Raw genomic sequence first — 27,064 nt, forward strand, 5'->3', positions numbered from 1 at the left:
CAGTCGTTTACAGTTTGCCACTGTGATAAGTATCAGTAGTTTACAGCTTGCCACTGTGATAAGTGTCAGTAGTTTACAGCTTGCCACTGTGATAAGTGTCAGTAGTTTACAGCTTGCCATTGTGATAAGTATCAGTAGTTTACAGCTTGCCACTGTGATAAGTGTCAGTAGTTTACAGCTTGCCACTGTGATAAGAATCAATAGTTCATAACATGCAGCTGAGATAAGTATCAGTAGTTTACAGCATGCAGCTGAGATATGTATCAGTAGTTTATGATATGCCACTGAGATAAGTATCAGTAGTTTATGAGATGCTCTTAGGATGAGGGAATTGTTAGATGATATCACATTATTGTAACACATTTTTCATTTTGATTCTAAACTGTTCAACAATGAAGATCAGACCTCGGTGAACTCAAACAGTACAGATATAATAAAAAATACTTTTAATTTTATATGTTGCTCATTTTGAACCTTAACGAGTGAGTTTTGATTACTTTTGAGACATGTTATTTTACCTTAAGACTCACACTACAAGCTGTTATTTTACCTTGATTTTGTTTCCTTAGTGAAGTTCAGGAATAGACTTAATTATATCACAAAAAGTCCATAACCAAGTTGAGAAAACATTAGTAATAATGTAAAACTAATAATAATGTTGTAGTGCAACAGAATGAAAATTGTGTTTACATCTTAAGAGAGTTATGTCAATATGTTTTTGTTTAATTCAACAGTTTTTTAGTATTGTTCATTTCAAGTAAAAATGAAAAATTCCACCAAATCATAAATATCCTGATGCTGCTCTCAATTAAATTTCTGGAATATTTTCACTCCTTCATAAACTCTTTTTCCATTTATTTTGAAAAATACAGCTCTGTAACTTGATCCACTTTATTATTCTTTCCCAATATGTAACACTCTGATAGAAGTAAGTTGATGATAAATGTTTTATTATTTATTTTAACAAAGATAGTTTGGAAGATGTATAACATTCATTATGTTTATGTTTCAGTTAAGTATACGTATTAACTAAGTCTAAAGAAATTTATTATTTTTATTTTGGCTAAACCTAAAAGGAACTTAAATGTTTCCATCTTATTTCTTACATCAGGAGTACTGAACACAAGGAAATTATTAATATCTAACAGAACTAAAGTACAAGCTTTCATCCTTGATAACTTGTTCATCTTTAAATCAATGTAAAAAACACTGAAAAATTATTTGTTAAAATCTGAAGAGTTTCCAAGACATGCATAGCTTTTTAATGCTTAACAAGGCCTTGCAATATCTTTTCTAGACATCACACGTCTTTATTATAACTTACAAGCATTTAAAAAAGAAATAATTAAATTTACAAGATCAATAAACAATTTGTAAAACATCATTCAAAACCTTGGCAATCTCACAACTGAGTTTCATCATGTGAAACTTTACAAAACATAGTAATATTGTCCAATTAGATCTTGGAAAACTGAATATGATTTCAACTGCTTATACTGATTTATAAGACTTTACCAGAAGCTAAGATTTTCATATGGAATTAGTACTAGTAGATTATGGAATAAATAGTGTAAGCCAGATATTTGTAAAATAAATTCACATATTATTATTATTCTCATAAAAATTTATAGAATGATAAACATTCATACTGGTGTATGTGACAACTTCACTTTCATTGGCCACAATCCCAAATGGGCAGTTTCAGTTACCAATCAAGGTCCGTAATAACTGTACAACAATGCCTGAGATCAAACAGTAGCTAATGAGACACCAGACATTTCTGTACAAAACATTAACAAACAGTACAAAATCATTAGTTGCTTTAAACAACTATTTAGTACTCAAGCTCGAATATACTCTTTGAGCTGCTGCAGTGTTTCAGCATCCACTGTTGACATCAACAGTTCAAATGTACTCTGCCCAAGAGACTGTTGAATGGCATTCATCTGGGTACACAAATATTCTCTTAGGGCCACTGTGTGCACAGGGTCATGTATAGACAACTGAAGGAAAAAAATCTAATTAGAAAATGAAAATCAAGAAATATATAATTATGCCATAACAAAGAATTATCAACATCCAGTAAAAATGTAAATAATCAGACAAAAATAAAATATACAGTCTCAGTACAGAGAAACAAAAACATCCAAAAATATAAAGTTATAATTCACCAATACTGCACTCCTATTTTGAGACATGAGTTTATTTTATATTTAATGTTCACCAAAGGTTCTCACATGTACACTCGTAATTGTATACATATTAGTTAAAAACCACAGGTGAAGAGATAAAAGAAACTCTTATAACACAAAGCCAAAGAAAAGTAATACCACAGCTATCCAGATGAGCTCTGCTACTGAGGAAAAGGCCTTGTTGGCAGTAGTAAGTAGCACACAAAATGTGTAACTAAAGGGATATTATATTAAGAAAAGTAATACCACAGCTATCCAGATGAGCTCTGCTACTGAGGAAAAGGCCTTGTTGGCAGTAGTAAGTAGCACACAAAATGTGTAACTAAAGGAATATTATATTCTATTCTTATTGGGAACCCATGTTCAGCCAGATGAGCTTTGCTACTGAGGAAAAGGCCTTGTTGGCAGTAGTAAGTAGCACACAAAATGTGTAACTAAAGGAATATTATATTCTATTCTTATTGGGAACCCATGTTCAGCCAGATGAGCTTTGCTACTGAGGAAAAGGCCTTGTTGGCAGTAGTAAGTAGCACACAAAATGTGTAACTAAAGGGATATTATATTATATTCTTATTGGGAACCCATGTTCAGCCAGATGAGCTCTGCTACTGAGGAAAAGGCCTTGTTGGCAGTAGTAAGTAGCACACAAAATGTGTAACTAAAGGGATATTATATTCTATTCTTATTGGGAACCCATGTTCAGCCAGATGAGCTCTGCTACTGAGGAAAAGGCCTTGTTGGCAGTAGTAAGTAGCACACAAAATGTGTAACTAAAGGGATATTATATTATATTCTTATTGGGAACCCATGTTCAGCCAGATGAGCTCTGCTACTGAGGAAAAGGCCTTGTTGGCAGTAGTAAGTAGCACACAAAATGTGTAACTAAAGGGATATTATATTATATTCTTATTGGGAACCCATGTTCAGCCAGTAAAAAAAATGAAAATAGTAAAGTTATTGTTATTCTAATACTAACACCAATTATGAAACAATAGATTATGCTATGTCAGCATGGACTTTATGCACCATGCCAAATACATTATTAAAATATACAATATCACAGAGGTATAATACACTGTTATACAGTACATTGTAACAAAACTTAAAATGCAGTTACGTGTACAAAACCTGATAAACATAAAACATGCACTGTTGTGCAGTACAAAGTAACAGAAAGATAAACTATAGTTACATGTAAAAAGGCTTAAAAAACATAAATCATACACTTTTACAGTTTTGATAGAATCAACAAATAAATCTAATTAAAGGTACTAAAAACACTCAAATGTTACAGAAACAATAAAGCATATTGACAAATCAAAAATTAACTTGTTTGTTTTCAATAATGCATTTAATATTTTCGTTATTAGTTTTTATATTCTAAGATAATGTTCATGTGTGTTTTTATATCTCAATATACCGAAACTGTAAGGATTAGAGATTAAAATAGAACAAACTGGTGAAGCAGTCAGTGTTCAAAAGTAATACTACATATATGAAAAACAGTGTCTTTTATGTAGTTCAGACTTAACGTATTGTACATCTCTTTCAACTCAATTCATTTTTAATGGTAGTAACATTCAACAGAGAGCATAATATCTTGTTAAATAGATTATTTAGACCAAGATAAATAACTGTACATGATAATCATCAAACACTTACTTCCCGTTTTCTTTTGTCATGTTCTGTCTCTTCATCGTGATCCTGGTGTAATTCATCCGAATTAGTTAGAACAAGAGAGCTGAAAATGAGTGTGATACAAGTTTTTTTTTTAAATATAATTTCAGAAAAGTTAGAAATCATTAGCTGCTATTCATTATTAAATTTTTATTCAATGTCATTTAATTTTGACAAATTTTGAACCTTAACATTAAGGATCTCTCAGAAAATAGTTCTATCAGACAGGAACTTAAATATTACAAAAATGTAATTAGAAGATTAAATTATATTTACTAGGTTACAATAATCAATAATAAATGACATACTCTTGTTATAGGCAAATGTTTTAATTCATATTATGAAAAGATTAACAACAATGGAAAGATAAGAAAACAATTTTTTTTCTTTTAAATGTCAGTTTTTTAAAGTTAACATTTTCCCTACCTGAAAATGTATTTCTGTCATATATGACACACAACAGCTATCCTCCTTGCACATCTCTGAGAATTGCATGGCACTAGCCTTGATACAGCTCCCACCTAATTTTACATGCTTTAACATGAATTGCACTAGCACATGACAATGTCATCATGAGAAAAAATCCCCCACCAATAGAAGGATGAGACAAGCTATATCCTAAGAACTTGTCATAAGTTCATTCTTTGATGAATCAAGACAAAAAAGTGTGTACGGGTATCTCTTGGAAATATGTTTTCAAGTAAGGAAAACATTAAATTGAGAGACAATAACTCATCTCCTTCACACAAAAAATCCAAAATTTCATGTTCATATGGTGGAATAGCCAATGCAAAAAATTTATCTAGATGAGCTCGTGGAACGTTACACCTAATAGCAGGAAATCCATAAGGGCACATCCATTTATGGGAAGGAACAGACAAACTCCATGGGGTCATGGGAATGAAAATACAACCATCCATGCATTTGGACACAAACAGTTGGCAAGTCAGGATGTGTTCAGACCATAACCTATGTGCTCATCCAGACATCAATGGCAGCAGGAGGGCAACATAATTAAAGTATTATGGCTTTGCACAGCGAGTGTGCTCACCTCATTTCTACCAAAAACTAAACAGATTCAGGTTCAAGAGGAAAAGCATGCTGGTTATACACCATATGCTCACCACATTTCAACTTAACCCTTTCCATATAGATCACAGGTTAAAAATCATGCCGTTACGTTTGTCGACTCATATTCAAAATTATACTGAACCACTATTTTGGAAATTGTATGTCACTACGTTTGGTATCAAAGTGTAGATTATGATTCAATATTATGTTATATTATACATTATTTGATTTCTTAATTTAAAAAAAATTAAAAAACACCTAACCATTTATTTTTGTATATCACGTGATATTTTGAATGGAGCACTGGTTAAAATTAGATGCTTATGATGTCAAAATACAGTCTATAGTTTTGTATAAATTAGCAACTCAAATTACTAACGCTCAAAAGCTGGAATATAAAATAAGAACCTCCTATCTTTTCTGTTTGCCAAGATATTGTTCACAGACTGAATCAAACATGGTGGCCCTGCACAACTCTTTCAGTTTTTGAAAACAGTCCCTTATTTAAACTAACTATTATGTAAGATGTGAATAACCAATTGAAAGCTTAGAACATCTCCCTTTTTTTTTCAGCCATTTTCAAATAAAATTGTGTCAATTTTTTCATTCAGACCAACCATCGTCCTACTTAGTTGAGCCTCTAGCCTGTTTGAAAATTCATATTTTTTTTTACCCAACTACAGGTTAGTTACTAAACTTGATAAATTATAATGAAACTCTATGGTATAAATATAGTAAGTTATGACTTTTTGGTTACAAAACTGTATAGATAAAAAGCCTAAAAATTATTTTATTTCACAGCTTTCAAGTGCAAAATTTCTTAAGGCTTAGCAACCTACAAAGAAGATCGAAAAGATAATTGTTTGCTTTACTATTTTATTTATAGTAGTTGTAAGTTTTTAAAAAATAAGTTTAAACACTTACATAACACTAATAATCTATTATGATAGAAATGCAACACTTTACAAAATACTTATGTGCAGTCAAGTCAAGTCACTTTATAAAGATCAGTTTGATATTACTGGATATGGTAACAAGCCACATCACTGTAACTTCTGTGATGTTAGCCAGCAATCGCTGAAAGTTCGATATAATAAAAATAATATATACATATAACTGTATAATATTATGACATTTAAGCTACTTCAAATAAACATTTGTGGTTTTGAGTTATAATTTGCACTCACGCTAGAAAGAAAAAATCATATTTTATATTTATTTCCTAATTTTTTATGATAGTTACAAGATTGGTCAAAGTGACCAAACATGAAAAGAAATTTCTATTCAGTAGTGAAAATAACAGATAAAACAAAGTGTTTCTTAAAACATTTGATAATTATCTGGAGGTTATAAATATTTCACATGTGAAATTAGAAAATTTTCTGATGCATAAAAGAATTTTTAATCTTAAAATGAAAATTACTCTTACATATTGGATAGTCAACATCAACATTTTGAAAGTAAAACTTTTACAAGAAAATCTTTAATTAAAGAAATCTTAATACTTGATTCAAAACCTGATATTTTGTATATCAAAGACTTGTAATGTTTATCAATAACCTACAAGCTTTAATAAACATATGCATACATTATCAAAAAATCACAGTATAATAACTCTCATGAATACTCTCATAGTTATGAGCTGGGTGAATTCCACCCAACCCATAAGGAAGGAATGAACAAGCTCTGGCTGAAAGGTTAGAACACAAGATGTAGGAGTTATGGTTTTAAGGGATGATCCACACAATACTGACAGTATCACTACCACCTTGCTTCTCATTATATTGAGTTAAACCCAACCAGTGAGTATTTTCCATGGTCCAATTCACTAGCAGCTAGGAACTGGTAAGTAGTAAGGATCTCTCATGCTCCACTCAGTGATCTCCCACTGGGAAGACCTGAAGAAGTACCCAAATCTCCAAAACATTCCCAACTGGAAATGTCTTTTACTGACAACAGTGCAATGGGTGAAAATAAAAACTAATTTTAAAAGCCATTAAACATGAGCCAGAAAACATTGCTGGTGCTTGCTCTCTCTATGACAGTTCATGAAACAGGTACACTCTGGATTGGACAGTTGAGTAAATGTGTACATCACAAAGAAAACTCAAATAGTTTTATGGAACACCACATCTGACAGCAGGCAGAGTGAATGGTATTAGCACTTTATGTTATCTTGGTTTAATGCAAATTTTGGACAACTATGCCCTGAGAGGCAACATCAGCCACCTAGTGGAACCCTATGAAATGAAAAAGTGCTCTCAAAATGAAATTGCTTGTATTCTTCTCAAAAATAGTGGAATGATTGGCAACAGGTGGTAGCCCAACTCTGACAAAGACAGTGTAAGTAAGGAGAGATGAGAGTTATCCACCTGGAGAACCTCATCCCAAAGCCATGACAATGAGATGAAAGATAATAAAACAAAAAGGGGTGAGGAATCAAAGAGAAGGAATGCAACATAGCCAACATCCAAAGATGAAAATACCAAATGGAAAAGTCAGTGGACCATCCAGTATTGGATGGATAAGGGAGAGAACCCTAAATGGGAATAGGTCCCAGGGTAGAGACAAGCATTAATGAGGACCCCAAAAAGAACATTAAACAGCTTGAACAGAACACAAGAGCTGATCCAGGTTCAAAGAATCCAATTCATGAGAAACAGAAGAAAGTGAAATAGAGAGAAAGTAAAGTAACCCTCTTGAGCAGTGGAAGTCTTGGGAAGGAAAGTCTGGTCTAGGGAGAGATGTATACAAGTGTGATCCAAGAGAGTGCAAGAAGCGTCCATCCCATATATAATGGGATGACAGTTAACAGAAGTTGAAAAGGAGGGAGAAACAAATCTGGGAAGAAAGATGCTACAAAAACAAAACTCCAATGCCATGAGCAGTATGGGTATCTCTCATATGGTGGATGCAAGAAATGACAATGGACCTGATGGGGTAACTCACCAATAGGGGCAGGAATGGAGACAAGATTGAGCATGCTAATGTCAAGTGAATATTTGTCTCATGTCCAAGTATTAGAAGTTCTGCTCTCACCCATAGATGTACCTCAATCAGGAAAAGAGAAAAATCGATAAAGAGACAGATCTAGTTTGAGAGGTGGTACGGGAACACATGCAGTAGGAAAAGTGTGGTCCAGTCACCAAGCAAAAACCTCATGATCAGATATGTCACAGTTTGCAGGTGAATAGAAGACTGAAATTGGGCGAGGCAAAAGACGAAGAAATTGTCCAGAAGTACCAAACATCAAGTGGACATAAGAAAGAACTTAGATCTTAGAAAAAGGAAAAACAAACAACTGAAAGACCTCCTGTAAACAAAGGGAGGTATAAGAATAATATGCCTAATAAGTCTGGAACGGGACTGCATTCAAAATATCAATGAATACAAAATGAGCCAATATTAAGTTGAAGGTAGGAGCAAGGATTGGAAAGATGAGAAAATCATGAATAGAACAAACTGTATGTGAAGGATGAATTGATAGTGATATGTCTGACACATCAAACATAGCCAACCACAGACATGTTGAAAATGACCACAGACAGAGTCAGAGGTAGGAGACAATAAAATGGGAAGAGAAATTACAAGAGAAGGAATGGGAAAATGAAAAATAACTGTCAGAAAAAACAAGACCAACAAGAGATGAGTATCCACAGTCACTGACAAAAAAAATGAAGAAGTAGAATTATGGTAGACAGGGGTGAGAAAATGAAAAAGGGAGGAACCTGTAATGGGAAAGTGAGAGGTAGACTGTGTGTATACAACGGTACTGACACAGTTAAAAATCATCAATAATAAATTGAAGGTTTTGAAACAAAAGTCAAAAAAAGTTTATTTAACAATGAAAATGTCTAGAAAGTGAACTAATACAATAAATGTAATCACAACTGTGTCATTCAGTGTTGAGGAAAAGAACAAATTTATCACGAATGCAGGTGCATAGAGAATGTTGCTTGGAACTTGTGTTTCCCTCCTATTGTTTTTGTTTACCATCTTATACAGTGGGTAGATGTATTCATGATGGTAAAAAACTAACAATAGAGATACAGTGAATGTAGTATTGAGAAATATGTCTGTTTCTCTAGACTTAATGTATTAAGCTCAGATAGTAGGCAGTTATACCACAATCATCTTAAACACAGCTGAATGCAATAAAGCTTGCATAAGAAATAAAGTAAATGTTTCATTTAAAAAGATACAGTTAATTCTATCTGTACCATCTTGAACAATGTTTAAACAAGTAAGACTGTTTTTGATAAAGATTTAATAATAAAAATAAAATGATAATGGTACTGAAAAATAGTTATTTTGGGGACTTGATATACAAAACTAACATAATGGGTAGTTATGTTACAATAATCTTAAACAATGATTGAATGTAGTAAAGACTATCTACAACAGTCACAAGCAAATCAACGAATGTTACATACTGATGAACAAATATTTCTAGGACTGAAAGAGAAATACTTGGAGATTTTACCCTCTTCAGCTTTAACAACTGATTGATAACAGTTTCCATTTAGAAGACTCTGTATTTCCTTCATTCTTTGCTGATGATATATATTTTCATGTTTCCTACAGATGATGATAACTGTTTTGTCTTCTTCACCAGTAACTGTCCTTTTCGTTCTTCAACACTCCTTTAACTTTCACATATTTTATTCATTTCTTTTCTTAACAATTAGTTGTCTAGATAAAACCTCTACATTTGTGACAGAACATTAATAAAATCATGCCACTGAAGAGAAACAAAGCTTGTACTTTGAGAAGATTTTTTTCAAAAGGAAGCCTAGTGATCAGGTAACTTTGATGCTTCAGTCTACAATGACAATACTATTACATAAAAAAATGAATTGAGAGGTCAATGGTTTTTCTTGACCCAAATGGATCCAGACAGCATGTCCAACAACCAAGGCTATTAGTGACTGGGCTGCAGAAATACAGTCTTAACAGAAATAATTTTGTAAAATAAAAAAATGTCTGCACAATATTTACATTAAGCATATTACCTTTCTTTGAATATTTGTATTTCTTGTTTATACAATTTAATAAATATAGGGAAAAAAAGATATTCCTGTAAAATACAGAATAAATAAAAAAATATAGGAGTATTTGACAAATATATCATGCATCTGTGCACTTTACATTAAAATATGTGAAACTAGGTGAAAGATGCCTCTAGACAAGTGGCATGCACATCTTGTAGACAGACACACAACAAAGATAACCTTACTGTGCAATACAGCAAGTTATCATTCCAGAAACAAGTGATATACTAATTTTTAAGTAACTTAAGAAAACTGACATAGCTCAGTACTCCAAAATTTATTTCATCAACAAAAGTGTTGTGAAGCCTAGTTTTTCAAAAGATAATATAAAATATATGAAAAATAACTACACAAAATAACTTTATATACTGAAAACTATTAAAAATAATTTCAAACAGAGCAAAATACCCCATATGTACAATAAAAAATTTAACATTTAAGCATAAGTATTTGAAAAGAAACTTTATAAAACAGTCTAACAACATAATTATGCAATCAAGGAAAATTGTATTTGGTATTTTCAACCTGAATGGTCCATAAAACATTATGTTGACTAAACAATCAGGTCAGAGACCACAAGATTCAGACACAACCTTCTATAATACATAACTGTTGAGTACTCACTGCTCATAAGAAAGCTTCTAATAAAATAACATGAATAAAAAGATTGACTGTCACTTATATAATGTGTCCACAGCTGAAACTGTGGAACACATTCACAAACATATCAAGGGTTCAAGTTATAGATCTTCTGATTTGTTGTAGCCCAGTAAGAATTACTAAGCCATGACTGACCCTGAACATAAATGATCAAATTATGCTTAAGCCTGAATGAAGTGGGAGCTTCTAAGGAAAACAATTCTAGCTTTTATCTCTTTTAGGAAATATGGAATTGACAACTGTTATTTAAAATATTATTAAAACTTTCAGATGTTACATTTTTACTGAATGTTCATAATAAAATGTATATGAGTGTGTGTTTTCTTATAGCAAAGCCACATCGGGCTATCTGCCGAGTCCACCGAGAGTTAATGAACCCCTAATTTTAGCATTGTACATTCATAGACTTACAGTTGTACCAGCAATGGACAATGAAGTGTAATAAATAATTTTTTTACAAAAAGATTATAAACAAAATTTCTTACTCTATCATAGCCTCTGGGTCTTCTGTTCTAATAATGTCATTCAGAACTTCATTTACTGCCAGAAGCAGACCACAAAACCGATCATGAATTACACTAAATAAATATAATAAAATAAACTTCACTCAAAGACAATAAATTAATTTTAACAATACAAAAACAAATTACTAAAAGAAATTAAAATCCAGCAATAAACATTAAAATATAGAAAATTTAATGTAAAAAAAGTGGTCTTATTATTTCATTTTTCATAATAAACATTTCTTATCCAATCAAAATTATGCTATAAATTACTATCATACAAAGAGTATTTGAGTAATAAATTTTCTTTAACCAAATGCTTTCAATCAGTAATTTATCGGATCACAGCCAAAAAAGTTCTCCTATTTAATTACTTACACCATGTTAGAAGTAATCATAGAAGTCAAAGCTAAGCCTAAGAGCTTTCTTCTTTCAACAGGGTGAACCAAAGGCATCTTTTCTAGCCAGATATCCAGCATGCTACTCAAAACTTCTTCAGTCTACAAAAGAAAACCAATGGATGTAAATGAAAAGTAGTAAAAAACCGTTTTCCTGCATTCTTAATATTGTCATAATTTTAAAAGTAAATCTTTATGGATTTAAGGTTGTCTTTCACAATTTCAAATTGTTTTGCCATAGCATGTAAAATAAGTAAAAAAATTGTTTTCTTTCTCAGACATAAGAACTGAGAATATTTTGTTAAGCACAAACCTACACAATGGGCTATCTTGCAGTCTCCATCAAAGCTACTGAAACTCAATAATTATCATTATAACTTACCACCAGCAGGTAATTTTATATTATTATTTACTTTTAATCTTGAATTTCTGTTTTACCATAAAAGGAATAAATTAATACTTCAGGAAATGTTGAAATCAAATGATAGATATGAATGTTTAAAATAGTTACCATTTTAAATCTTGCACCATCTTCTGAATCTACCATTGATTAATTAATTATTTATCTATTTATGTTTATTCAGCTATACCAAGAATTTATTTATTGTTATTATTATTATTACTTTTTCTGTACAAACTATTCAACAATTCCACGTGCCTAAGAAAATCTGTAAATAGGTCTAAAATGTTTCTAAGTCCAAACTATTAGCAGAGTTTTTTTTATGGGAACTTGCTAATCAACAGAAGATTTACTCTGAAAGAAAAGCAAAGATTTAACAACCTTTAGAATAGTTAGAAAGCCGAAAAACTGTGAACTGTTAGAGACATTTGTCTACCTTTTTACAAGTTGTTACTCTATGTTCTTTGGTGCAGTATTTAATAAAATAAAAATTATTTAATGCACTACTACCATTTGTATCAAAAGTAGGGTTAAGTGTCGTTGACTGCCAACAGCACAAAGCTCAAGTAAGTACTATATTTCTTATTTTGGTGTGAAAAATAATGCAATAATATTCACTTACATAATTTATGTAATATACCTACTGTCAAAATCAAATATACACTAAGCTGCTTGTATTTAAAGCCTCAGGGTGGAAGTTTAAATGATAATTACAACACTAAAGGATGAGAACAACTCACCTGCTGTCCTTTCTCTGAAGCTTTATCCTGAAGCAACTTAGCAAATACTCTCTGATTGTGGAGAATGACTCGTGCTAACAATGATAGATACATTGAGGCTACCATTGGGAAATCCTGAATACACAAAGAAAAGAAAAACGTAATCCATGGATTTGTAAAGTGTATATTCATAATTTAATTTACTATTTACAGCAGCAAGTAAAAATGAAACAGTGACCAAAGTTACAGGATTAACACTAATAATAAAAACCAAACTAAGAAAACATATTTGTACTACTTTTGTACTTTACCTCATTTTGTAACAGAGAAGAAAGAACTGAGGACAACAGTGGATGAAAGAGATCGGAACCTTCCTCTGGGAATACTCGCAGCACTACTTCAACACACTGGGAAGATAAACACAAAAGTTACACAGAAAAGAAAGGCAGATAAAAACAAAATTATACATCCCTCTAAAGGGGAATTCTTAAAATACATGTGATGTTACATTTGAAAACAATTTATTCAAATTACTTTAACATCAAAATGTACACATGGGAGAAACAGAGCTTTTTAAAGATATATTTTACCACAATAATCAACTACAATTTATTTTTATTTATATGCAAAACTTTCAAGTTTCTAACTCTTGTATTATCACAACCCTACTTTTTAACTTATAATCCAGCTGCATTAAAAACAGATTCTAAAGCTAATTCCTTTTCTAATAACAGGATGGAAAAAGCAGTGTACCTTATTTTTTGAATTTACACAATGCATAACCTGGAGTGGCAACATTTCCCGATACATTGATGATTTCTGTGGAATGTTAACTGCAGAATTTGAACAATGAAAATAGGGCTTTTAGTACTAAAAAACAACAACAACAAATATTTGCAAAGGTGGTTTTATTTTTCTTTTAGGCATATATGCTTGAAATTTTGTAATCGTTTGAAAATTGGCTACATTTCTTAAAAAATTGTACCTTTTTCAGAATTTTTCAGTACCTTATTTTCTTATTATTTTTGTTTTTTCTTTCTTTCTTTCACGAAATTAAAATAAATGACAATTCTTTGATAATTTTGTTGTTTTTTAGATGAATACTTATGTTGACCTTTGATCAAGTAATGAAACACCTCCTTGGACTCCTCCCTTCAGTTGCTTGTCTTTCCTTCTCCTTTTGTTCTTTGTTTCATTTACTACTCTTGATTTTTATATTCTCCTCATTGGGGGACTCTTTGATGAGGTTTGCTTCCTTTATCATCTCAAAACTTTCTTATAAAATATTAGTAGAATACGGTAGAATTTAAGTAGGTTCAATAAGACTCCTGATTTAGCTCTATTATGTTATGAGAGAATCAGTGCAAAACAGTTATGCTAATTATTTGTTTCTCTGGCTTAAATAGCCCCTCGGGACTGAGAACACATTTTTACCACAGAAGTATGTATTACATGTGTATAAAAAAAAAATCACCAACTACTTATTAGCAGATTTAAGCAAATTTTCAAGTAAGTTCACAAACATTTAATATGAATTTATTAAAAGTTAAAAGGTAATTACCCTCATGACTAGCACCATTCCTTCAGGTCGAATATCTGTTATCATACTACAACAAGAACTCACTAAGTTTTGTCCATAGTTCTGAAAATATCAATGAGACCAAATAATAAGGAAAAACATAAAAACTCTTAAGAGAAAAAGTGTGAAGACTTTGATAAAGTTAACTTTCATATAAAATACACAGACACTGTATAATCAGTGGTCCCTAACTAAGATTTTATTTTAAATTGATAAAATGCACAAGTAGCTTTATTAACTAAAATGGTGTTTAAATAATTTATCAGTCAACACAACTTTCATCAAATGTTACTGTATCTTGTTAATCTTCATTTTTGTCTCAGAAACTCCAGTTCATGTCCTAATACATTTAAAATAAATTTATTTCACAGCAGTTTGTTCAAAAAAAATTCAGAAATTTGCACCCGATAATGACCTTAAAATAAAAAATAAAAATTACCCCAACTCAAGCTGTATCACTTTACAGTCTAATACTGAATACCATTTTTATAAGTTTTTGTTGTAGTTCTAACCCTTGTCACCAGGGTTGAAGAATGTGATTTCTTAAAATTATTTTCATGAAACACTACAGCACAGATTTAAGGTTCAAATTTCAAAAACAAACTTTTAAAGCAAACATGGAAAAACTGAATGTGCATATTAATTATATTTCTATGTTTTTGTAAAAAAAATACACACTTCAAACATAACTGAAACCTTACAGAATTGTTCAAATCTTCCTATTAATATCTGATTAGATGATGCTTAAGTTATTTACATAAAGTTTAACAATTTTAAATATATGCTACAACATAATATGAAGGAGACACAGTTTTATAACCTTTCTAAGATTACTCGGAAAATAATGAATATCAGTTAACTGCTCATGTTGATCAAAGTAATGTTTAAATCAAACTAAAAACAAACTAAAGGCTTACTTGAAGAAACTCTTGAGGTGCTAGCAAAATGTACCCTTGTACTATGTGCAAACATGTCCGCATGTTCTCTGATCCAAGTTCTTTGATTTAAAATATAACAGTTAATACCAAACATTTTCAAAAATATCTTTTGAGTTAATCTTTCACACAATGTAGTTAAAAAAAGACTGACAACTTCTGGGAATTATTTGATTCTGTCAACAACAACAAAAGAAAAGACAAGCAGGAAATAAATTTTACTCAAAAGTAATAAAAGATGTGAGGAAAAACTAAAATCCAGCTTTCATATGAAATATATTAACCATACTATATATACACACACATACATGAACACATACACAAAAGGGAATGTTCTTACCACCACACCTGCAGTGCCTTGAAAACGTATTCATTCCCTGCAATATTTCTACATTTTGTTACCATTTCACACTCATAAAACTTTATATTTAGAATTCACACAGTCTACTCTAAACTAAAAAGTAATATGTTAGTTAGATAATCAAAGTAATTAGAATATTCTCAATTGCATAGTATTCAACCCCTTTGCTACAGCAGACCTAAATCAGTTCAGGTGCAAAAGAGTACTTGGAAAAGTCACAAAATTAGTGTAATGGTCTCTATCTGTGTGCAATCAAAGTGGTTTAATTTGATTTCAGAGTAAATGCATTTGTTCAAGCCACAACTCACACAATGATACAACAAACCAACCATGAAGACCAAGGAGCTTTCCAAACAAGTCAGAGATAAAGTGGTAATGAAGCACAGATTAGGAGAAGGTTATAAGACAATTTCAAAGTTGCTGATTATTCCTTTGAGAACAGTCCATCATTAAGAAGTGGAAAGTGCCTCATAACACCTAGTCAGGATCCAAACAAACAGCTGGGCAACAGGAAACTGGTTTGAGATGTCACTGTGAACATGACAATGACCAAAGAAGGTCGAAACATTGTTCGCTCCTCTACGCGTAAAATATTTTCTCAACCCAAACGAGCCGCTTTTACATACATAAACATTTGCAAAGTTCCATATGGAATATGATATGGGAGTCAGTACTCATATATTAATAATATCTCAATCCCTACTCAGAGCTGGCCTGTATGGGTGAGTGGTAAGACATTAACCCTATTGCCACAGATATCCTTTACTGCACATAACACAAAATTTTATTAAAGTACATTACATGTTATACCAATTAGTAAAGTATAACATCTTGGCTAATAATTCATATTTTAATAATATGTAAGTTTTCAATTATGCAAGGTAATATTTATAAAAATCCAGAATTTCCCCAAGTGTGACATATGACACATTTTCTTCAGGTATCTTCTCTATTTTACCAACCACCAATGTAGCAACTATGAAATTAAACATAAATTCATCATTACTCAATTAAACCATGATATTAATATCCTTCAATTTTGTTTGGTTACAAAACTATCAAATAAAAAAATCAGTCCTCTCCTGCCAGGCTCTCCTGTCACATCTTTAGGAGCCAGACTCTCTTGTCACATCCTTTCTTTAGGATATCTTAATAGTTCTCTCCTACATTTAATTATATAACCAGCCAAATTTTAATTTATCAAATGACATATTGTATTATGCTGGGTTTTCAACAAATAATCTTCAATCTCACTTGTAATACAACTTTGATTTCTCTGGGGATTCACAATGCTAAGCTTCAATGAATTTGTAATGGCTTTTGTCACACAGTTAGAAAGCCAGAAAAATTGTGATTGTTAAAGACATTTGTCTACCTTTTTACAAGTTGTTATTCTATGTTCTTTGGTGCAGTATTTAATAAAATAAAAATTATTTAATGCACCACTACCATTTGTATCAAAAGTAGGGTTAAGTGTCATCGACTGCCAACAGCAAAAAGCTCATGTAAGTACTTTATTTCTTGTCTTGGTGTTTAGTTATTATTTTGAAAGTAACTAAAATGTAAAAATAGGAACTAATTAGGGTTACATAAAATAAATAATAAAAATATTTCAAAAATCACTCATATTAGAAGCTCAGAGTAGATCAGGGGTAAGTCTTTTCTTCGAGTTTAATTGTTTAGTTATATTACTTTAATCTCTCAGTATTGTTACAATTGAGATTACATATCCATTTATCCAAAATTGTTACATATATACACAGGCTTTTATAGGGTATCCTAATATTTTCACATGACTGTATACCGTTAAAAGTTTAAAGCTACTTCAGAGAAACAAAAATAGTCTCTTGTTAAACTTGAAATACATTGAGGTTACGTGATTGATTGAGCTAGTGCTGAGAGAGTTAAAGGGAAGGGATCATAACAAATATTGTATGGAATTTGTGACAAAGCAGATAAATGACACTGCAGACATGAGGCAGATTTTGTGGTCATATAACACAAAAAACTGAGCTTTCTGGTTTAAATTCAAAGCATAACATCTACCACAAACCCAACAAAGCACAACGCTTAGTTAGCACTCTCCCAACTGTCAAGCATGGTGATAATATTATGGGATGGTTCTCAAAAGTAGGGACCTGGAAACTTGTCAGGATTTAGGTAAATCCTGGAGAAAAACCAGCTTGAATCAGCCAAGAATCTACAACTTGGTCAAAAATTCAGCAAGGCAATAACCCAAAGCATAAGACCAAAACCACACTGGAGTGGCTTAAAAAAAAGAAAGTGAATTTTCTGGAGAACCCAGTCAAAGTTCTGACTTGAATTCAATAGAAAATTTATGGTGAGACTTAAATATTGCTGTCCTACAACAATCCCCAACAAACTTATCACAACTGGAGCAATTTTGCCATAACCAATGCGAGAAACATTACACCTTCCCATTGTGAAAAACTGGTAGAAACCTATCCAAAAATACTCACAATAGTAACTGGTGTCAAAGGTGCTTTCACCATGTACTGATGTAAAGAACTGAATATTATACAATCAACAAAATTCGATTTACATATTTTCTTTACAGGTTTTTGCTGACATTCAATTTCCTTCCCACATAACAGCATTAAGTTTAGAGTCGTAAATAAAAACAATCATGTTAAAGAGAATTGTTTATATTATTTGTATTTCATCATAATATTGCATTATTGGTAAGAATGAATACTTTTGCAAAGCATGGAATATACTGATCAGTTATCTATCTGCCTGTCTAGTTATCTACTTGTAGGATTGATGTTATGATTACCAGGAATACTGATTATATGGAATTACACATTTTTCACAATAAGTAGTTAGATGTATATTGAATAAAACAATTTCTCACTCTTGTTCAAAAACTGACCAATCTAACAAACATATTGTAACTACAATTATAAAGTCACTTGATATTGAAACATTGAATCATTATTTCTCAACATTAAAATTGAGATTTTTTATGAAGCAATTTTATTTTCTGACAAAAGACTTTTTTTTATTATTTTCAAACATAGATCTAAACTGCATGCATCATTCTTTGGTAATTTTTATATTTATATCCATGCTTCACTGAGCCTCTGAAAACTGACAGAAGAATATGCAGTTTATTATACCTAGCAGAGGGAAAATACTGCCAGCAACTTGGAGTAGGTCTGGAGAACTTGATGGTGCATTTTCTATAACTGCCCACCAAAGGTCTAGACCATCTTCCAATAGGTAGACATGAGGGGGTTGATTTAGGTCAGTACTGTGTGCTATCACAGGCAAAAGGAATGATTGAAGCTTTTCACTCAACGTTCCAAGACCCTGGTTTAAAAACATAGTATGAAAAAATCAGATGCTTCTAAAAGCATAATAAGAATATAAAATAAATTTTATCACAATAAATATCAAATAAAGCTCAAATACGTTTAAATTACATTTATAATTATTTTTTAACTGGTAAAAAAGCTCATCAGACAAGATAAACTATATTACTCCTGCCTATTAAAGAACGTATACGAATATACATGCACATTACAGTACTATGACCAGTAAACGCAACATATTTTTTGTATATTAACTTATATGAGATCTGAATCTTCTCTATACTGCACCTGAACCAAGTGAACCAGAGTTGAAACATATTTTTTGTATATTAACTTATATGAGATCTGAATCTTCTCTATACTGCACCTGAACCAAGTGAACCAGAGTTGAAACATATTTTTGTATATTAACTTATATGAGATCTGAATCTTCTCACCTGAACCAAGTGAACCAGAGTTGAAACAATTGCACAGCGAAGCATGTTGTGATGACTTGACATGTCCCACAAGTGAGGTAAATAATGAACTAGAGCTGCAGTATGTGGCCGGATCTGACTTCCAACTCTCTCAATGATAAATGATAAAACATGGAGCACCGTCATCTAAAAAACAAGAAGGATCACAGTTATGTACAGAAATATAGATAGTTTTAATTATACACAGTTCAACAGATTTTTATATCATATGCTTTTACACACATTTCATATTATAAAAACAAAAATTCACCTAGACAATCAGGTGTTACCTATGAGCTTACCTTGGTATCACATTCACTTGCTTGTTCCAGCAATGTATAGAGCAAACCAACACTTGATTCAAGATACTGTAAAAAAAGAATAAAAACACTTGAGATTAATCTTAGAAACAAATAAAAGAAAATCAAATACAAAACTATATAATTACACATTTCCAATTTTATCAAAAGTAAGGAAATTAATCTCATCTGTTTACTATCACTAAATCAAAAAAATAACACATATAATACTTAGTTCATGAAAGAATATACAAATCCAAGTCAGCTGGACACTTCCCACTTTCTCATTTATATCGGAATGAATAAAGAATTTTGCTTCTTAAAAAAAGCAGAATTGTGTAACAAGGAAATTGCAAATTAACATGTGATATATTATGAAAAATTGTAAGTTATAAAACTTCTGATATTCTTGCTTTCATATATTAATACTTACTGGTAAAAACTGATCTGTGTTGAACTCAAAATCATCTACAGGTGCCTTAGTTAAGGCCATCTTTATACAAAGTCCTTGTCAAAATTCACAAAAGGAAAGAAGTTAAATATGGTTTAACATTTCATGATTTAGAATAGGGACTTTAATTTTTAAATAAAATAAACAACTAATGCAACACATTTCTCAAGAAAAACACTGTTGAAATCATAAATACTTGCATTTCACATTGTTAAGACTATATGATATGCAACTAAACAAAAATATCCATTATCATTCATCTTTAACAATTATTGAAAAAGCAACATTAATATTTTCTAGAGTATTCATGTTTATAAGGATAATAAATACAACTAAAAATATAAACTTTTTAAAGGATATCAACTTTCAAAGTATTTGCAGCTGCTAATCTCACTACAAGGTCTTCGTGTTCATCGAGCAATGGTAGCAAGGCCTCATATAATATTGGCCTAAGCTCTGGAGACAGCTTCACTCCAACCCACTGACCAATCAACCACGTGACTCGTCGTCGGATGATTCTATAGCTGCGGAGGGACATGCAAGTTACAATGGATTTTGATGCTATACTCTACATATACAACAATGTAAAATCAATAGAGACCAAACTGAGACTACAGCCTTCAAAAGAAAAGGCGCATTCTAAAAATTTACCACCTACGATGAAGATATGCAAGTTTCCAAGAAATATTTATAAAAGATAAATGAGGTTTTTTACAAAGTTTATCACCATATTTGAAAAATAAACCACAAAAACAAAAATCCAATGTAAAGGTTGTTTCAAAGCTTAGATAAAAATAACTTATTTTAAATCAAGGTCTATTCTTTAAAAAAAAGTCAATTCGAAATTTGGGGGGATATTTTGAACTCTAATAAACTGTGTGTTTTTTACTCAAATTCCTTCACAAAAGTGGATCTTTTGATAAAGAGATGAAAATTTTAAAACATTTTTTTCTATAAAAATGATATCAACTATTTTTAATTATAAACTTTTTAATTGAGCTCAAGAAAAGTATGAAAAGTTCAATGGCTGGTTTCAGGTGAACATCATTCAAGATAAACTACACCACCCCGTTTGTCCTCAAGGTAGCACTGATCCTTTAAACTGGACAAACTTACATGCTGCAGAAACATTATAAAACAGTTCTTACAACCTTTAAGTAGAGTACAAAACAAAAAAATGATGTCACAGTTTCTGTAAGTACACTTTCATTCATGTACATCACATGCATCATTAATGTGGCACAGATAAAGAAATACGTAACACACTGTTTTAACACCACAACTTTACTTAAGAATGAAAGAAACATGTAAAACCTGATATGCATCCTCACAGCATGAATTCAAACATTTTGCAACTTTAACAAGCTATGGGTATTTAATTTTAATTAACACCTTTATAAATTATACTTAGGACTAATAACAAAAAAAACTGGTAAACATTTTTTTTAATTTTACAACCTTTGAGTGTAATAACAACAAATGTATTAATTACGTGCTGACATTGATTTTATACGTCAAGTGAAAATGGAACAAAATCAAAATAGACTTTTAATCATTACAGGTTAATAAAATTTTGAGACGAAAATGAGCTCAAATTTCAATTTAGGTTAAATTTAAAAAATGTGTTTTTTGAAATACTGGGGGTGTTCTTTAAGGGTCAGAGCAACCTTAAGTAAAACACAACAGCTAAAACTTGACTGGAGAATTCTGCTAGAAAGTGATTAATATTGGTAGAAAATTATAACAAAAAAATGGATTAGAGGGAAGTGTTAAACAAGTATTATTTATTATTTAACAGGCAGAGAAAGTTAAACTATCATATTGTTTTATATAAGTTTATGAAATCTCAACAAGAAACCTTTTTTACAAATATGCTTCAATTCTGACATCAATCCTTCTAAATATGGTTTTTTGAATGAACACAAGTTACAATGATCAGCCCAAGTTCAGTTCTGAACATTCTTTAATCATGAGTTTAATACAATCATTCAAACAAGTAATGACAATAATGATGAAACATGACATCTAGCCTATTTTTTTGTTTCAACTTTACCAGAGATTGTCTAAAGTTGAACAACAACCTGTTTCTTACCTTGAAGTCTTGAGTTTCAGTTCTTGTAATAAAACCTCCAAAAACCAGTTGTCAAAATCAATGTCATCAAACAATTCAAATGCTGCCAAGCCAACTGCATTATATACTGTTAAGGAGAATAAAAACTCTGGTAATACATAGAATAAACTTAGTTATGTGCATTCAACACAAGTGCAAGCAAACTTAGAGAGAATAATAAGAAAAGTGGGCTCATGTCTATTACTTGTGATTGTAAAATATGTAAAAAGAAAACCATAACTTGTGTTTATAAAATGTAAAGATGATAATACACCAAAACCTTATTTTTTAGTACAAGTAACAACTTGTTTGTGACAAAAATAAAATAATGAATTGCTCATTGTTATTTAATTTCTACTTCTATTATATTAAGTTCTTTCAAATTATATGTTAATAAGATTTTTTTTCTAATAACAGGATGTCTTTATGTTCTGGAGTAACTTCTATTTATATTCATCATTAACTACTTAAAGTTTTACAAATATAGCTAAATAAATTGATTAATAAATACTTTACAGATAAGTCTATAGTGAGACCAGTTTTAGAACTTTTCTTTGATTAAGTGCAAGTTGTAACATGCAATTGAGTATGTTTTTACCATTATTAAACAATAAATGTGCTCAACCATATCCAAAGATTTGAGTGTCATTATTTTTTGAAAAACTAAAGATTACCAGCATCTTTTTCCAAGATTGTTCGCATATCTTCCGTTGCAGGTTCCCTAGTGACTTTCTGTACCATATCTAAAATCAGAGGTGTAAGAGTTTGTGAAACTCATGAAATAAAGTGAGAAAAGAACCTCTGTGCATGGCTGCAACAAACGAAATGATACTAATTATAAAAATAATTCTACACAATACAAAAATATAAAAATATTTTAAAGTCCATAAACAAAATATATGCATAGATATATGTGTGAAAAAATGCTGCCTAAACATTTTATTTATTCAAACAAATGTGTTCAGTAGTCAAAACCACATACAGGGTATTCTCATTACATAAAGTTATGAAAGACCAGAATTCTTACAACTACTGCACCTATAACTGATGCCACATATAAATAGTTTGGTTTGTTCTCAACCAACTGGTCAAAATGTAAAACAAAATATCAACAAATGAAATTGAAGACAATTCAGGTTAACTTTAACTCCTGAGAATCTTTGTAATAGATTATAAGAACAGAAGTACGTTAAAAACAGACTAGTCAAATTGTTTGCTTCTGTACAATTAACAGTAGTATTACTCGTTATCTGACAATTCTACTTTTAAATTTTAAAGAAACCTGTACCAAAATTATTATATATTTCAAAATGTGCAACATTCATTTATCAAAAATCTGAACCCAAGTAGTACAACCTCATTGTGCTATATATCTAACATTTGAACATTTACACATCAAACATAAACACTCACTGCAGTCGTGTTGTGCAATATGTTTCTTCATCCAACAATCTAATACTCTATCAATTAAACCTTGATAGTACAGTCTGATGGTACTAAACCTTCATTCAGCCAATAAATACAAAAACATATTAAATATACACAGTACAGTTTCATTCATCCAACAACCTAATATTCTACCCATTAAACCTAGCAACAAGCCGGATGGTGTTCAACCTTCATTCATTCAAATCTAACAATCTACCCATTTAACCCAGAAAGTAAAATATAATGGTGCTAAGCCTTCATTCATCCAACAATCTAATATTCTACTAATTAAATATAGATACCACAATATGTGGTGCTTAATATTTGTTCATCTGACAATCTGATACTATTCTTATTAAACCTTAAAGTAAATTATTGTATTACATGACCACAACTTTTGTTGCAGTATTTATTTGGATGTTGATAAAGTGTTTGGCAAAAGCTGGCTAAAGAGCCAAATCAGACAATCTAAATAGTCGAATTTAGTCACTCCTAACCTAGATTAACTACTGATAATGAAGATAACAAAACACCATTACTCTTAAGGCTACTCGTGACTTAGTAGTGAAATACACTCCACTATTAAAACACTCTTACATGTGAAATTTTTCAATGGTATGTATTTAGTGGCTTTAACCTTGAATCTTCCAATCACCAGCCTAACATGACAAACACTAGGACACACCCAACTATGATATAATTTTTAAAAGTCTAACTTGTTCAATAGAATGTTCTCTGTAAGGCACACCAGGTTCCAACAGATTTCATGTCATTAAAAATAAGTTAGACTCATTATTACCTGTAAGGAATAACTAGATATTACAAAAAGAGAATTTATAATAAATTGTCTTATAAAGTTAATATCATTAAGGCATAAGCTATGTTACTATGAAATTTTCACTGAAATGTACTTAATATTGTAAAAGAACATTATACTAGATGAATGGTAAACAAAATATAATATAAAATTGAAATAATTATATTTTGCATAAAACCAGATCAAAAATGTAAATATTTCTGATAAAGTCTTAATGGAATAATATTTGCTATCATGAACATATAAGGTTAGAATCTTTAATGAATATCACGTTTTAAAAAATACAGAAAATCTTTACATTTGTAAATGAAAACACTGTTTACCATCTTGCAGATATACAGGAGTGCTCAGGATCTATGGTTAAGATACAGAGCTCTCACAACTCCTTCATTTACAAGTAACAATGTTTCATGTACTGGCTTTTCAGTTCAATGTACACTCTTTTGTAAAATACATCAATGTAAATGTTAGCTTACTTATGTGTATGCTTTCCAAAGTCGCTCAATGATATGTGGCCAAAGTTTCGAAAACCCACTTGATTACTTCAAAGACACGCACATCTGGTGGTTTAACTAATGTTTTTGTGGATAACTTACATATTGTATGTTGTACAGAACAGACATATTTACTGGAATGTTTGGCTGGATGCATCATCTAGATGGAACCATACCTTATTAGTAATCAATCTTTATAAAGATATTTATTTCCTCACTGCACAGTAGAGTATAAATGTATCATTTCTTTTTCAATAGGGTGTTCTCTATAAGAAACATGATGTTTCAACTAATTACTCCTATATTTCAAATTAAATTCAATGATTTCCAGTAGACACGTTTAATTTACAATCATAGCTGTGACCTGAAAAAAAGCATGAATGATTTTATGACACGTTTTATTCAGTTTTCTTAAGTACTTTATTAAGTACAATATTCATAAATTGCCCACCTTGTTTCAGTCACTAATATATATACGTTTCACCCAACGTTATAACCTAATACTGTGTGACACATGCAAGATAATTCCCATAAAGCCTTTAGCTGATCGTCTTCAATTTAGTTACGTGTTGTGGGGAAAGCTTATGAATTATTTTATTCATTTCCAAAGAAAATTTCTATATTAGCTGCAATGGACCACTGCTTTCTTAGATTTCTTCAGATAACATAATATCTGGTCTTCAAATGACAGATAGCCATAAAGTAGCCTGTTCTTCCTTATTGAAATCACGTCTTTTCTTAGTTCACCCAAACTTTCTTCAATTGTAAAAATATCACATTTACATAATTTAGTAATAATGTAACAAAATAATTTTGTATCACAAAACCTTGTAACCTTCACAGAAGAGATCAATTTTGGACAATGTCCTGCACTTGCAAATTATCATAATTCAACAACAACAAAAACGTTAAGGCATTTAACCAGATTAGCCACAGTCCACTGTTATACCCAGAAGCAATACTAGTGAGCTTACAAGTTTGTATTACAGATACTGAACAGTCATCCATAGTTAACTCAAAAACACTGCTCTAAGTAGTTACCTACTATGTGATTATTTAACAACATTAGTTTTTTTATATTATAATAAACAAGAACATTCTTAAATGGTATAGTACAGAGATTCACAGAATGGGGTCTTTTTCCTAAAAACACAAGACTTCTTTACAAAGAATTTCAATGATTTATATGGAAATTAAGTGTTTATTTTAAAAAATCAGGAAACAATGGACATTTTATACTTTTAAGGATGTTAGATTACTCCTTTCTCCACCCCCAATCCTTCTTTGGCTACACCCTTATTGTACATAAATGTTTATCAACTAATTATATATAAATGTGTGATTTATTTCAATCAGATAAATCAAGTGGACAACTGAAGCTGTCAGACCTACCCTTAAACTGAACTTCCACGTCTCTCCTCCCTCATCAGTTGCTGAAATGAAACTTAAGTTTTACACCAATCGTTTTTTTTTAATTATTTGAATTATTAAAATATAATTATTGGAGAACAATAATAACTTTATCATTATAAATATAAGTCACAAATTAAAAATTTTCAACATCAATCAATCAATAAAGTATAACAAATTTTGTGAAACCAACTTAAATGTTGATTAATACAATATTTCCAAAACTGTTTAACAAAGTTATTACACACTTTTCTGTACCTTATTAATAAAAGTTAAGATCTATAGACAAACACTTGCTCAGTCGTGATATAAGTAAAACTTCATATTGACGTTTGATATAAAACTGGGTTATTAATTATATATGTATAAACGGCTTGTTTGGGTTGAGAAAATTTGGTTATGTAAAGGAGCAAACAACGTTTCAACCTTCTTCGGTCATCGTCAGGTTCACAATGAAAGAAAGAGGTAACTGACCAATAGTTGACCACATGTTTAAAGGGGGTTGTGTAACTGAGTGTATGAATGTAGAGGGCATGCTTAGATGTTTGATTATATTTATTAATATAGGTATAAAGGTGTTCTTTTGTATTTGCTTATTTTAGGCTTGAGTTGTTGTATAAGTAAGGCTTCTTTAATTTTGCATTTGTTTGTTTCTTTATTTAGTATTTAGGTGTTTTCTATGGTTATGTTGTGTTTATTTGGTTTGCAGTGTTCAAAAA

General features: G+C 30.9%; 2 protein-coding genes across 3 annotated transcripts in view; both read right to left on the reverse strand.

Annotated features, from left to right (window-relative positions):
* The window catches only part of LOC143249895 (importin-11-like), a 288,131-nt gene that overhangs the window by 224,896 nt on the left and 36,171 nt on the right, over positions 1–27,064 (reverse strand). The window contains exon 11 of the mRNA XM_076500490.1: positions 26,328–26,368. Within this exon, the coding sequence (XP_076356605.1) occupies positions 26,328–26,368 (41 nt within the window). The remainder of the gene's footprint in view (positions 1–26,327; positions 26,369–27,064) is intronic.
* Positions 1,037–20,258, reverse strand: LOC143249894 (importin-11-like). 2 transcript variants are annotated; one of them, XM_076500488.1, is made up of 12 exons: positions 20,069–20,258; positions 19,639–19,704; positions 19,319–19,483; positions 18,687–18,879; positions 15,168–15,247; positions 14,233–14,313; positions 12,983–13,078; positions 12,693–12,806; positions 11,533–11,654; positions 11,137–11,229; positions 3,855–3,933; positions 1,037–2,003 (listed from the first exon to the last, which is right to left on the reverse strand). In XM_076500488.1, exons 1-12 carry the CDS (start codon positions 20,126–20,128, stop codon positions 1,842–1,844), a joined length of 1,311 nt encoding a protein of 436 aa, XP_076356603.1. In that variant the 5' UTR covers positions 20,129–20,258; the 3' UTR covers positions 1,037–1,841. The 2 variants fall into 2 exon arrangements, with proteins under 2 accessions (XP_076356603.1, XP_076356604.1); XM_076500489.1 differs by having other exon boundaries at positions 1,822–2,003; positions 3,855–3,896.

The sequence above is a fragment of the Tachypleus tridentatus genome, chromosome 4 (genome assembly GCF_004210375.1).
Source record: "Tachypleus tridentatus isolate NWPU-2018 chromosome 4, ASM421037v1, whole genome shotgun sequence".
In the NCBI taxonomy this organism is placed as follows: Eukaryota; Metazoa; Arthropoda; class Merostomata; order Xiphosura; family Limulidae; genus Tachypleus; species Tachypleus tridentatus.

Excerpts from the sequence above, each read along its gene's own strand:
- LOC143249894 (XM_076500488.1), bottom strand. The coding sequence starts at position 20,128 with ATGGCCTTAACTAAGGCACCTGTAGATGATTTTGAGTTCAACACAGAT. Across the intron at positions 13,079-14,232 it reads GAATGGTGCTAGTCATGAGG|TGTGTTGAAGTAGTGCTGCG; the intron begins GTAATTACCTTT and ends TTATCTTCCCAG. Across the intron at positions 12,807-12,982 it reads CTTCTCTGTTACAAAATGAG|GATTTCCCAATGGTAGCCTC; the intron begins GTAAAGTACAAA and ends TTGTGTATTCAG.